Here is a 13,568-nt window from a genome sequence, read left to right as displayed (position 1 = left end):
CATGACCCACCGGTCGAGAGATGGGATGGATAACTGTAAAAGCCGGTTTAAGCAATTTAGCATTCTTGGCTAGAATAGTCTAACAGAAGCAGGAAAACAAAAATCTTAGGACGGTTTAGGCAAAATAAAGTGCATTGTCAGCATTACAAATACAAACTCCAGATTTAGATTTGGTGCTTTTCATAAATTTTTATTTCAGGTATCATGGCTCTTTGTTTATGCATAACGTTTATTGATAATATCAACCCCTGATGGCGATCGTAAACCTTTTGTTGTCGTTAAAATTATTAGATTGCTTTGCTAAGCTTATTTGCTGTGGCCCATCGGCATCAGATCATGCTCTATCCTTGTCATAATCTCTCTCCTTGCTGTCAATTTGTGTCTGGAGATGAAAGGAGAACAAGAAACCAATGTATGCAAATATGACAGGCTCCTGCTCTCTGATTATACCTTTTGTGAGAACGACAATCTTTGTCATCTGATAAAAATCTTTTCCACCGATTGTGGTTAACTTTTAAATTGAAATAGTTGGTTGCGTTAATCCAATGATCTCTTCTTCTTCTTTTATTGTCGCACTTGATTCCAAGCATTGACTGCCTCGTGTATGAAAAGTTTCCAGGATTCTCTGTTGTTTGCTTTGTGTATTAGGTGTATGTTGGTGTTAGTTTTGTCGGTTTGTTGGTTTAAGTAAGTTAATCGTTGTCTGCCTTGGGCACGCTTCCCTTCAATTTTGCCTGTGAGAGAGAGATGTTCTAACTTTCCTTTTCGCAGCACGTGTCCTAAATGTTGAAGTTGTTTTTCTTTGATATTTTTTAGAAGATTGTTTGTTTGTTTGACTTGATTTAAAACAGTTTGGTTGCTTTTTCTGTCAGTCCAGGAAATCCTCTGCATTTTTCGGAATGCCCACATTTCAAACCCATTTATTTTCAAACCCAATGATCTCATGAACACTTAAAACATTTATCTGAGCTCCATCGGTTGCTGTGCCTGCATTGCTTCAGCTGTTGCGATGGAAGTAGCAATTCAATCAAATCTGTTTTTATTTGCTCCGCCGTCAGATCAATGATTTGCTTTCTGTTGGAATTCATCGCCAACCGTCACTTGCAAATGTCATGATTAAATTGTCACCAGTGCAATGTGTTTGCGTCGTGTTATGCGGTTCCGTCCGCCCCGCGGCCAAACTGATCTTAATAAGTGGAAGTGGTTCTGGTTTGATGCGTTAGGCTGTTTTGATAGGATGATTTTAAGCGTAAACGGTTAATGAAAATTATAGCAGAAATCTCTTGATAAGGATCTCTGTATTTGCTTCTCAATTGAACATCCGATTACGGGTTTAGAGAAACCGTCATGGACACTTTTGCAATAAGCTATTGTGGACAAACAATTGACTGTATCTCCATGGACAAACGGTGCAATAATCCTCGGCGTTTTATTGAAAGCAACCCTGCAAATTTGCTACCAGCCATTGTAACGCGATGCTGGAAATTCGAACGGAAACAAATCGCTATCAACTTTATATCGGCCAGTTGATATCACCTTCCAAATTTTGTTTTCAAGGATTTCGAAATTGTTGTTTCGATGGTGAATGGATTGTACAGGATATCTCAAAAAACAATTCTAGTCCAAGTGCAGCTAGAAAATAAGTTAATTATAAGCATGTCATTCTGGTCTATCACGGTGATTATGAAACAGGGGTACATTGGTACGTGGAGCATCTTCAGCGATGCCACATCGCGTTACCATTGGTTTTGCGTCCTTTGCATCCAATGCGTTGCGACTGCTGCGGAAACATGAAATTGAACCCGAGGATGAAATAGTTCCATAAAAAATTATCAAATAGATGTCTTCAAATAATTTTTTTTTGTGTATTTACAATAAAAAAAATTCTAGAAGTGATAGAAGCATGATGGCTTAGATTGTTTCCAGCGAAAAAAAGTTTTGTCGACAATTGGTTCAATGAATTATTGTTGTTACAGACTTTTAGTACTTGCTGCTATTTGGTGGATGATCGACATTAAAATTTACAGGCAACTTCCCAACTTCAATTTTTTTGTGGTTTTGATCCATTTGTCTGGTTTAAAGAACAGTGTGATTGATATTGAATGGACTAAAGAAGACTTGTGTTGTGCAGGTGATGCTCCTCCTACGTGGGATGACGCGCAAGGTTCCGATACTGAGGAGGAGTTGGTCAAAGGGAACACCAGGTGTGTCGCTTCGTTGGCGTATCAGTTATGCGCAATCACAATTTGTTGTGTGGTGATGACGGACGGATCACTGCCAGTTGAAGACGGTTGTTAACGGGTTTCTTCGCTAGCTTTATAATTATTCTTTGTGCAAGACCCGCCTGGCTTCAGTTCAAGAACGTCTCTTATCTACATATTATGTACCTCATTCTATCGAAAGTGTTGGTGAATTGTAAGTTAAATTAAATCAGAATGTAATTGAACATTATGACGTCAGGTCAGCGAACATTCCCGCTAGTGGGTGCCCACCCGATATTGGATTAATATCCGAAGACGCCCAGTCGTGCAGCCCCTTCAAGCGTCATGTGCCAGCCGCTGACAGGTTAGTCACAAAATAGATTTGCACAATTTCACTCTCGTTTGTATGGGGGGTCCCCGACAGGAGAGGGTGATCTTCTTGTGGCAGTTTGTCAAGTCGAGTCTGATGTGGCACTATTGGAGAGAGATTCTCTCGTGATTACAGTAAATAAGTTTGCAAATGAAGTGTCTGAGTAGTTGAATACCGTTTCTCTTACATACCTCGATTCTTAGCATATCACAGACTATGAAGGGTGACTTCACTCAATTAGTGTCCCAGCCGAATGTGTTTGTTTCTGCCTGGCCGTTACTATAGTAAGTAGCTCTCCTGCCATTGGCACCAACGATCAATGCAAACTGGTTTGGCGACCTATTCAAGCGGCCGAATAGTTTGTAAAAATACTGATCACTGCAAAAGCACTTTTTACAAAAATGTGAATTAATTTTTGACTCTGATGCTCAGTTAATGCATCACTATTGCGCAGGTTTCGTTTGACGTCAGTGAAAAATTGGAATTTGAGTTCTTGTTTCATTTTGTTTTCATTGGAATATGTTTTCGATTGTAGACCTGAAACCCCCACTACCGGATCTAATGTGAGTCAGGGAGAGTGTCTGTCGCTTCCTTCATTTCCTGGAGAAAGTGATCGTTCCTCATCCCAAGGATCGGCTTTTCCACTGACTCCAACCGGATCAAGATCAGTGGATCATTCTAACCTCCTCCCACAAGTGAAACACAACGGTAGGAAACTTTCACATCCATGAACAGCCGTTTGATGTATAACCTGGCCGCTACGAGGTTACGTCGCTGTCTCCGATTGGTGTCACAACCCCGCTGCAAGTTTATTATTTTACCCCACATTTTGATCTTAATCAAAGCGAAATTACTTATTTTTATCTACTGTATATTCAAATATTTCTCAATTATAGGTTTGTATTAACCCCATCATTTAATTCCATACACATACTTTTACATACACAGCACACACGTGCCCGATGTTGGTGACTGTAGATAGAGACGTCCATATTATTGCATGTATGTATGTTGAGAAGACAAATCGTTGTTCTGGCCGCCTTGCTAAAATGAAGCTTTCACTTCATTGATGGATTAAAAATGTGAATGTCGAAAATGTTGTTCGAGGATGTGTGTGGAGAGCTTTGGACTTTGCGCATACTTCAATTACTTCATTCATTATTACGATGACATCGTCGTGTGATCTTTCTGTCACGAAGCGTCTTATCACCACATTCTTTCATAATATAAGTAATGAACCCACAGTCCACACAATCTTCATTGAAGCGACAAGCTGACGTTGACGAAGTCTCTCGCATTCGGACATCCGAGTGAAGCATTCCTGTTTCATACTCGGTAGTAGTTCTCAACCTTTTCATCGTGGTGATCCATCACAAGGCGAATACGTCAAGTCAATGTAGATCGTTCAGCCAGCTTTAGCTTTTGAAACGTCTTGCATTTCGATTCGGCATTTGGATTTCAGCATTTCTATGGTTTCTTGGCAACTCATTCGTTCAGTTCTGTTATTGCAGGATTGTGAATTGTAGGAAGGGATTCCTTCCTTTTTGAGATGTTACTTTTTATTTTAATAAAGCCTAATCCAGGTGGTGATACAAGTGTATGGAGTTCACTTCAGCACAAAATAGTAAAAGTGAAGAAAAAAATTGTTTTGAAGAAGTCGATGTGATGACAAACCGCGTGTTGTTTTCCACCGCTTGTTTATGGTACAACGAAGCCGAGCTTGTCAAAACTTTAATGACGTGCGTGACACATTTGTTGGGCCCGCTTAATGACATACGTTCATACTTTCTATTTAGATGCTCGTCCTGTCAAGGCATGGACTCGCGATGAAGATGCTCAGTTGTTAAGTGCTTGCAAGGATCGTGGTCCAACTGCTGAAGTTTTCGCATCGGTGAGCACAACGTGTTTTCCTGCCTCCCATGTACCACTATTGTATGGTTTTGATAATAAACTAACGTATAGCTTTGATTCCAACATATGCTCTTTATTGGCATATGTTGGATTCCGAACTTATGTTTTCATGGATACACTAAACAATAATGGTGCACTTTCATATCCCAATGTGGACTTCGTATGCACTAGTCTTCCTCTACGTATGAACATTCTTCGCCACTCCAAGGGTCGAGGGGCTCTATCTTTTACCACCCTTGATCAGTGGTTGCGATTTGGTCTAGATGTTTGGGCAGGTGTCGAGCAGCCACTGAATTGATTCGTCATCTAGTTCACGCAAACCACGCACACCATTTGGTGCATGGTAGGTGGCGCAGATGGTGTGGTCTGCGGTTGGGGATGGTTATGGTGGGGAATAACTTTTTATCCCACACCATGCACTAGACATTGTTTGACCGGCGTAGCGGTCCAGGAGTTACAGTAATTTCTGCGCCGCTTTACCGGATCTTGGGTTATTGTTCTTTGATAGGTTTTTGTGCGTAGGTTTTGGTTGTCATCAAGCGCAGGGAGCAGGGAAGGATTGTTCGCCTTGATTGTGTGTTCAGAGATGTTTTTAAAAGTGATTGAATAATAAGAACATAACATTTGTTGTCGCTTAAATGACTTTCATATTGCTCAGTTTAGGGACTGTGTCCTGATTGTAGATCTCAAGCATCCGAGAATCACTTGTGACAAAAATCTTGTTTGCAAGGAAACTTAAAGTGTTTGAAAATCATAGCTATGAGTTTTTCTAGGATGTATGAGAAATGCAAAATTATGATTGAAGGTTGGCGTTGATGACTAAGAATGCAGCTAGAACGAATCGCACTTTTCAGTAGAATCTTTAGTTAAAAACTTTGATTATCTTCAGAGTTTAGAGGCGGTGCATAGTTATTAGTTAGTGTTAACCACATAAAAGAAATTTCGTTTCAATTTCAAAAAGAAAACGTTTGAAGTTATCACTGCTAATCTTGCAGAATGGTTTTTATTGGTAGTGTAGTTTTAGACACATTTGCAAAATTGCGTTGAAATTTAAATACAATAAAGTGTATTAAAAAAATATATATCGATGCTGATGTTGTTATGACGTCATAGCCTAAATGTGTTGTAAAAATTGGAATGCATCAGAATTTGTTGTAATTCTAATAATCATGTGCCGAAATAATAGAAGCACTCAAAAATTTGATAAGACTCCTTTAAGAGAGATGATTATAAAGTTTGAACTCTAAACACGATCTAGAGTTGTCTGACTGTCCAACGGCGTCTTGTTTGTTCTAAGAATAGTCCTGCACTAAGTCTTGTATACGATTCTCTGCTATCAAAACCTTTTGCCAACACTGGGTCATTCATGTCCAATATCCCCCAATCGCATCCCAGTCAGCTTACCAGCTTTTTTGTTCTGAAGATCTTGATCCAGTGTAAAAACTAGAACCGTTGATAAAGCCGAGTGACGAGGTCATCGTCAAGCAACCAGAACCGCTTTGCTGTGGTCCTGTATTAAAATGACGTACTGGTGACTTTTCGATGTCATGTGAACTTGATGACGTATCATTTCAGGTTGCCAAGTCATCTGGACGGGATGTCTCCGAAACGCAGCAAAGGTTCCAGACACTGATGGCGCTCTTATCGCATGCAGAACTAACAGACACGGACACAGCCAGCCAATATAGCGACAGTGGTTCCGACGCCGAATTATAACTTGCCTCATCGTCATTATTTCTCGTTCGACACATCTACATAGGGACTTGATGACTATTCATGTAGTGATTTTTTTCTGCGCACGGTAGTCTTTACAGTTTTACGTTGCATATTGTTGTTTTGTTGTAGAATCAACTAAATACACTGGTTCCTTTCAGAAATGGCTTGTACTTCTCACTTGAGCAACGTTTCTATTCAGTAAAAATATAGTTGTATTGTGAAGAATTGTGGAAGGCTACGATTCAGCTGAGTACAGCGCAGGTGTAGCGGTGTATCCTTTTCAGGGTTGGAAGTAACGACTAGTTGTCACTATTCGATAGCGTTATTTGTTGGTTTCTGAATATCGAATGCTTATACCCACTCCTTTTAAAAATATGCGCGTTATTTACTGCTTTTTTATGCAAGCACCGAAATCCTTATTCGTTTTTCACTAATCGATATTTATCAGAACTGCTGAATCATTTTTTGTTGTTCACTTGCTTCGTCGTCAAAACAAATTTACGAGATTTAGTTTTCGGATTACTATCCGACCTAGTCCCCTTCCAGTTTTCGAACTTTAGAGAATTAAGGAAAATTTTGCGGCAACACAGTTCAGAAAAACCATGCCAGCCAACCTTGCGGTTTTCTCGCAAGTTTGGGCTTGTTTTTTTTCGAGTTTTAGTTTGCGGGTTGCTTGTTTTTGGGCTAGTAGTGTGTGGAATGAATAATAATTTCCTCAATGTTCATATATATTTGCTGATCAAATCTTGTGTTCGCTAAGTTCGGGCGAAGAAGATTTCTAATTTGCTGTAAACTTGTTAAAACTTTTGATAGCTTTCGATTTTCGCGTCTCATGAGTAGTGCATTGCAAGCCTCTGCATTAGGCTGTGCCGAAAAATGGCGAGGTTCATGGATTTTTTCTTAACTTTCTGAAAATTTGTAGTGGACTTTTACAAACACAAACGTGAAAAAAAATATGAAAATAATGACGTCACACGGTCGCGCTAGGCGTTTCTATGGTTACCAGTACCCATTTTCATAAAAATTGTCATACAGTAGAACTCGGTTAATCTGGATCTTCGCCTAATCCGGATGAAACTGGAAGTACAAATGAGTCAGGCTTGATAGAACCGTCATCGGTTAATCCGGATCTTCGCCTAATCCGAATGGAATTGCCGGTCTAATCGAATCCGGATTAACCGCGTTCTACTTTCGAAAACCACTGGAGATAAAAAGATGAACGTTACATCAAAAGCTGCAGAAGTGGCATGTTTATATCTGCTCTAAGAACACTTTTTATTCTAGGACAACTTGAAAAATATTTATAGGCAAAAAACTCAATTTTGCTATTTTTTTGTAGTAGGGGAGATGCAGGACCTATTAGACAATTTTTTTTTTTTGCTCTCATTTCTTCAGCTTATATCAAAATAAGACAATATGTTTAGAGAATACGGCCAAGGTCAATATTTATTAACTGTGTAAATATCTTGAGAATCAAATTTATTTTTTTGAGGTTAAAGCTTATAAGGCACCTGCAGCTAATAAGGCCCGCTAATTTTCAAACCTCAATATTTTTCTAAATACTGCATAATTTTGAACGAAACTTGGAATGAGGATACTTTGGGTCTATCTAAACAACATATCTATGAAACAAGTTTCTAAGTAAAAGGGGTTGTAAAATATTAAAAAAATAAAAAAAATCTCAAGCGGGCCTTATTAGATGCACGTGTTGTGAATAAGGCCCGGTTTGAATTAGCACCAAAAGTGATGGAAAAGGTGTATTTTTACTATAACCACACCACAAAACAAATTCTAATCGACAACACAGGCACATAACTAATAATTAAATACACAGAGACAACTATATTCCCTCCCCCGCCCCATGCTCCATTTTTTAAAAGGCGACATGGTGTTTTTAGATATGGTAGGGATGATAAAGTATTTTGATTCTGAAATTATGATATTTCCATTGCAATAACAAATTGGATTAATGGTGTAACAAGAATTGTTTAGGTCACTCAAGTCTTTAACCCCCACTTTCTTAACCAGGGGTGCACAATAGGGTGGAGTGAAAAAACTTTTTATAAAATTTTTATTAGCTCGGGGTTGGAAAACTTGCAAATTACTACTAAAACTAGTTGAGCAAAATTAGAATGTAATCTGACAAGAGCTTGATCTGCCACCAGCCACTTGAAAATTTACCATTGGGCCATTAGGTGTGAATTCACACAGTCAAGAAATTCAACCTCTTTAATTTTTCTTAAATTTTACACACCTTTTCATTATCTTATATGATGAACACCTGCAAAATTTGAGTGAAATTTATTGAGAAACACGAGAGTTATAAAGCATTTAGTTTGGGGGGGTCTGCCGAGGGGGCAGAATTTTTTTTAATTTTTGGCCTTGTTTGAGGTCCTATTACTGCTTAAGTAAATTAGGTAAGAACCTAATTTTTTTTACAGGTGATAGTACTGCTGACAAGTATTGAAAACACAACACCGTTCACATTGTCACTCTAAAAGGTCAGACGTCAAAGACATCCAAATGTGGCCCTTTCCAGCTCTCGGCTAAAATTTTTTAAAATGTTAAAACCGTGCCAAGACCCTATTTTCGATTAGTTTTGGCTGACATTTAGTAGAAATGTTGTTTACAGGATTCTCCATGAACTGAGAAAATTTCAGTACAAAATATTAAAGGGGTTGGGAGGTATTTAATGTGAAACATTGGTCAAAATTACAAAAAGCAAAAAAGAGGTCCTTTTACTATCCCGATTACCCATGACCCCAGTAAAAATTTACTCTGAAATTTCATAGAGAATCTTGTAAACAACATTTCTACTAAATTTCAGCCAAAACCAATCAAAAATAGGGTCTTAGCAAGGTTTTGAAATTTTGGAAAATTTTAACCGAGAGCTGGAAACGGCCACATTTGGATGTCTATGACCTTTGACCTTTTAAAGTGGGAATGTGAACGGTGTTGTGTTTTCAATATTTGGCAGAATTATTATCACCTGTAAAAAAATTAGGTTCTTGCCTAATTTACAGCAGTAATAGGACCTCAAACATGGCCAAAAATAAAAAAATTGTGCCCCCTCGGCAGACCCCCCAAACTAAATGCTTTATAAGTCTCGTGTTTCTCAATAAATTTCACTCAAATTTTGCAGGTGTTCATCATATAAGATAGTGAAAAAGTGTGTAAAATTTAAGAAAAATTGAAGAGGTTGAATTTCTTGACTGTGTGAATTGACACGGAATGGCCCAATAGTAAATTTTCAAGTGGCTGGTGGCAGATCAAACTCTCGTCAGATTACATTTTAATTTTGCACAATTAGTTTTAGTAGTAATTTGCAAGTTTTCCAACCCCGAGCTAATAAAAATTTTATAAAAAGTTTTTTTCACTCCACCCTAGTGCACAACGTTACCCCAGGGGCCCATGGGCCTCATTACCAAAATTAGCCTAGTCTGATCATCATTATCAGTCTTGCTTTAATTAGAAAAAAAGTTCAAATTTATTGGTTTTACTGCATCAGCATGCACATATCTTTCACATAAAATGCAAAAAAACGGAAGTCAAAGCGGTTTGTTAACTGCAGAGCAGTCTAAAATATGTGAAAATTAATAAAACCACTCATTTTCAGTCCCCCCAAACTTCAACTTTCCGTAACTCAAAAAGTTCTCAACTTTAGGCTGTGAAACTTTACCAGTTAGTCTCAATTCACCATAGCAGCAATCAGAGCTTCCAATTTTGTTTAAAAGATTTGTAACAACGGAGATCCAGGAGGTGGGCCTTATTACTGGCCGGGCCTTATTAGCTGCATATGCCTTACAAACTTTTTTGAAGAGTGTATAATCGGTTCTGCCCCTGAAGGACCTATTATACACAAGCAAACATTGAAAAACAAAACATGTTTTTTCACTTTTATTGCAAAAACAAGCACATAAAAATGTGAAATAATAATACTTAGTGTCTATAAACATTTTAATTGCCAAAGTAAGATTAATTAGCGTTACATCAATAGCTCTTAACTTTGTTAGAGGCGGTTCATAAGGGGGGTGTCAAACTCTTTTCCGCCATGGCCAAAATTCACTATTTTTGTTGATATGACTTTTGGAGCGTAGGATACATGTAATATAATGTTGCTAGAAAAGTAAGCTTTATTTTTAAAACGTACAAAAGTTAATTCTTCAAGTGCCTTAACTCATTGTATAATATAGTTGGTCTTGGACGTTACTGTTTAATAGGTCCTTCAAGGATTCATTTCAAGGGTGTGAAGGTGTAAAAGAAATGCTTGGAAGTTTGGCGACATTATCAGAGCAGGTTATTAAAAAATCCATTGCCGTTGTTGATAACTAGAGTTGAGGGGACAAATACCAAAAAAGTGAAAAAACATGTTTTGTTTTTCACTGTTTGCTTGTGTATAATAGAACCGATTAGACACTCTTCAAAAAAGTTTGTATAAGCTTTAACCTCACAAAAATAAATTCGATTGTCAAGATATTTACACAGTCAATAAACATTGACCTTGGCCGTATTCTCTAAACATTTTGTGTTATTTTGATATAAGCTGAAGAAATAAGAGCAAAAAAGAAAAAAAAATTGTCTAATAGGTCCTGCATCTCCCCTACTACAAAAAAATAGCAAAATTGAGTTTTTTGCCTATAAATATTTTTCAAGTTGTCCTAGAATAAAAAGTGTTCTTAGAGCAGATATAAACATGCCACTTCTGCAGCTTTTGATGTAACGTTCATCTTTTTATCTCCAGTGGTTTTCGAAAGTAGAACGCGGTTAATCCGGATTCGATTAGACCGGCAATTCCATTCGGATTAGGCGAAGATCCGGATTAACCGATGACGGTTCTATCAAGCCTGACTCATTTGTACTTCCAGTTTCATCCGGGTTAGGCGAAGATCCAGATTAACCGAGTTCTACTGCATGACAATTTTTATGAAAATGGGTACTGGTAACCATAGAAACGCCTAGCGCGACCGTGTGACGTCATTATTTTCATATTTTTTTTCACGTTTGTGTTTGTAAAAGTCCACTACAAATTTTCAGAAAGTTAAGAAAAAATCCATGAACCTCGCCATTTTTCGGCACAGCCTACACTGCATATTACTGTTGATCGTATCGTCTGAGGTCATTCTACTCATGAGGCTTTCAGTTTTATTCGATGCCGTTGTAACATTTTTTGTGAAATATGAAAATGAGTAAGAATTAACCAATACATGATATTTTTATTATTTCTGTTCTTAATAAAGTTAAACTGCTAGTTTTGTTTCATCTGTGCTGTTAGTAATTATTTATTACTTTTATTTTAATCATTTTTAGTAATCTCTATTCATTGCTTTTTTTTAAGTATCGATAGCGGAAAGTCATTGCTTTTTTTGGGCACTATCGAATAGTGAAATACCGTAGTCATTGCTTTTTGAGTAACGACTTCCAATCCTTGTCATTAAAAAATTAAGAATTAAAGTCGTGATATATTCATTCCATGTGGGGTGGATGCGTTTGTGAGGTCAGATTAAGGAAGGAGCGTAGCTTTTTTTCATCTGAAGGCCACATTATTGTCTTGATTAGGGTAATTTTGGATCCGGGTCTGGCATGCTTGCTGTATGTAACCTTTCCAAAGAGCCCGGGAGTTTGAAGAAACTATAAACTGTATTGTTTGGATATAATGCGTTTTTCTTAAAATTGTCTTGATTTGGGGCCTGAGGATCTCATTGGTACTGAATCCAAATCATCCTCACAACGATCCTGCTGAAAACTATTCCAATCCATTTCCAAGTTGCCATTTTTCTTTTACTCAGCAGTTGCTTTTGCTTCTTTAACCGTTATAAGATTCGCCAATTTTAATTTTTATATTTGCTTTAGGGATTAAGAATGTTTGCCCGTTTGCAGACCTTCGTCCATTTTTAACTAATGGATCATACAATACCGGCAGCAGTGACCGAGTGGTTAGCGCGTTGGGCTCGCAGTCGAGAGCCTGCATGTTTGACTCCAGCCACCCGCACTTGCTGTTGTTTCTCTGGGCAAGAAACTTTACGATAATTGCCTCTACCCAGTGATCGATTTCGAGTAATGGGTAGTACCAAATTTAAGTCATAAGTAGAGTAGACAACCGGAAACAGACATTGCAGTCGGCTGCAGCGTGGGTCAGGTGTACGTCGGAAGGCGTACACCGATGCATAGCGCTCAAGCCCGCTTTCTCGCAATGCAGGATAAATAGATGAAAAACAAACAAACAATGTATGTTTTTAACATAACGTTGTTTGCATCAATGTCCTATGACACATTTAGAGAAAAGCACAGCAGTGACGTTTTATATGGAATCAAAGAATTAAACCTCAATACAACATGTTCAACCATTGGTGGAAAACTCCGCTCTTGGAGTTACCACGTCTTGTAGGCAGAAGTCGTTTGTAAGTTTTGGATTGGACTAATAATTGCAGGGATTTGTACGTAAGTAGCCTTAAAAATAACTTCATGTAGTTATTAATGGTTGAAAGCTACTCTCATATAACCCGCGTTTCATCCAAAAAACCACAACATTGCCTCAAGCTTCAAGAATTACCAGTGATCAGCGTATGCAAAGCGCTTGTATTAACGTGTCATATGGTCATTGTCCACATTATGCACACGCAATACAAGGTGCTGCATTCATTTTCAAGTACAGCACGCCAAATTCAAATATGATGACGTCAAACACGCGTTAAAGATAAAATAACCCCCAAACTCTTTCCTCAGTTAGACTACTCCAGTAGATGTATTTCAAACCGTTCGTAGTTGCCTTGTAGTTTACAGTGCGAGACTACTTGGCGAGAAGAAAAGATGCAGTTATTAGTAGTTGTATCCAGGCGCGAATTTATGGTGGGCCCAGCCCCCACCCCCTAAATTTTATGAGGAATTGTTGAAATTGTATGTTTCAGCATCAAATGGTTTGATATGCTTCTAAACAGCTGATATTAGTCCCACGGCAGACTTAACTTATCCCGGGGGGGGGGATAATTTTTTGTTATTATTATGGTTGAAATTATCCATCGATCAGACTCCGTTATTTTCTTTCATACAACTTCAAATACATTTTAATGACCTTTTTTTTAACTACGGTACACCAAAGAAGTTTGGAATTTACGTGCAGTAGCAAATCTAGAAAACCAACTTGAGCATTTTTCTCAATTTTTGATATGCAGTGATCAAACTCCCGCCCCTTAAATTTGCTTCTGATGTTAAACACGCATACGACGTCCCTTACACCACCGTCCACCGACTAGGTTATACAATGTAATATGATAGTCTATAGCAGTGGTTTTCAACCTGGGGATCGCGACCTCTGGGTGGGTCGTTTGCCTTTTCTCTGGGGGTCACGAAGACCATCAATGAAAAAATTAAAG

The 13,568-nt window shown here is 38.1% G+C and overlaps 1 protein-coding gene and 1 pseudogene across 2 annotated transcripts in view; both read left to right on the top strand.

Annotated features, from left to right (window-relative positions):
* The window catches only part of LOC145768540 (uncharacterized), a 31,174-nt gene extending 24,821 nt beyond the window's left edge, over positions 1-6,353 (top strand). For both annotated transcript variants that reach the window (XM_082580051.1, XM_082580049.1), the window contains exons 27-31: positions 2,132-2,204; positions 2,461-2,565; positions 3,107-3,279; positions 4,368-4,462; positions 6,058-6,353. In XM_082580051.1, the coding sequence (XP_082436177.1) occupies positions 2,132-2,204; positions 2,461-2,565; positions 3,107-3,279; positions 4,368-4,462; positions 6,058-6,198 (587 nt within the window). In that variant the 3' untranslated portion in view covers positions 6,199-6,353. The remainder of the gene's footprint in view (positions 1-2,131; positions 2,205-2,460; positions 2,566-3,106; positions 3,280-4,367; positions 4,463-6,057) is intronic.
* Positions 1-13,568, top strand: part of LOC145768614 (general transcription factor II-I repeat domain-containing protein 2B pseudogene) — an 83,696-nt pseudogene that overhangs the window by 39,671 nt on the left and 30,457 nt on the right.

The sequence above is a fragment of the Aplidium turbinatum genome, chromosome 4, assembly GCF_918807975.1.
Source record: "Aplidium turbinatum chromosome 4, kaAplTurb1.1, whole genome shotgun sequence".
Taxonomy (NCBI): domain Eukaryota; kingdom Metazoa; phylum Chordata; class Ascidiacea; order Aplousobranchia; family Polyclinidae; genus Aplidium; species Aplidium turbinatum.
The sequence above is the reverse complement of the archived record's forward strand: the minus strand, read 5'-3'. Positions and strand labels throughout refer to the sequence as shown.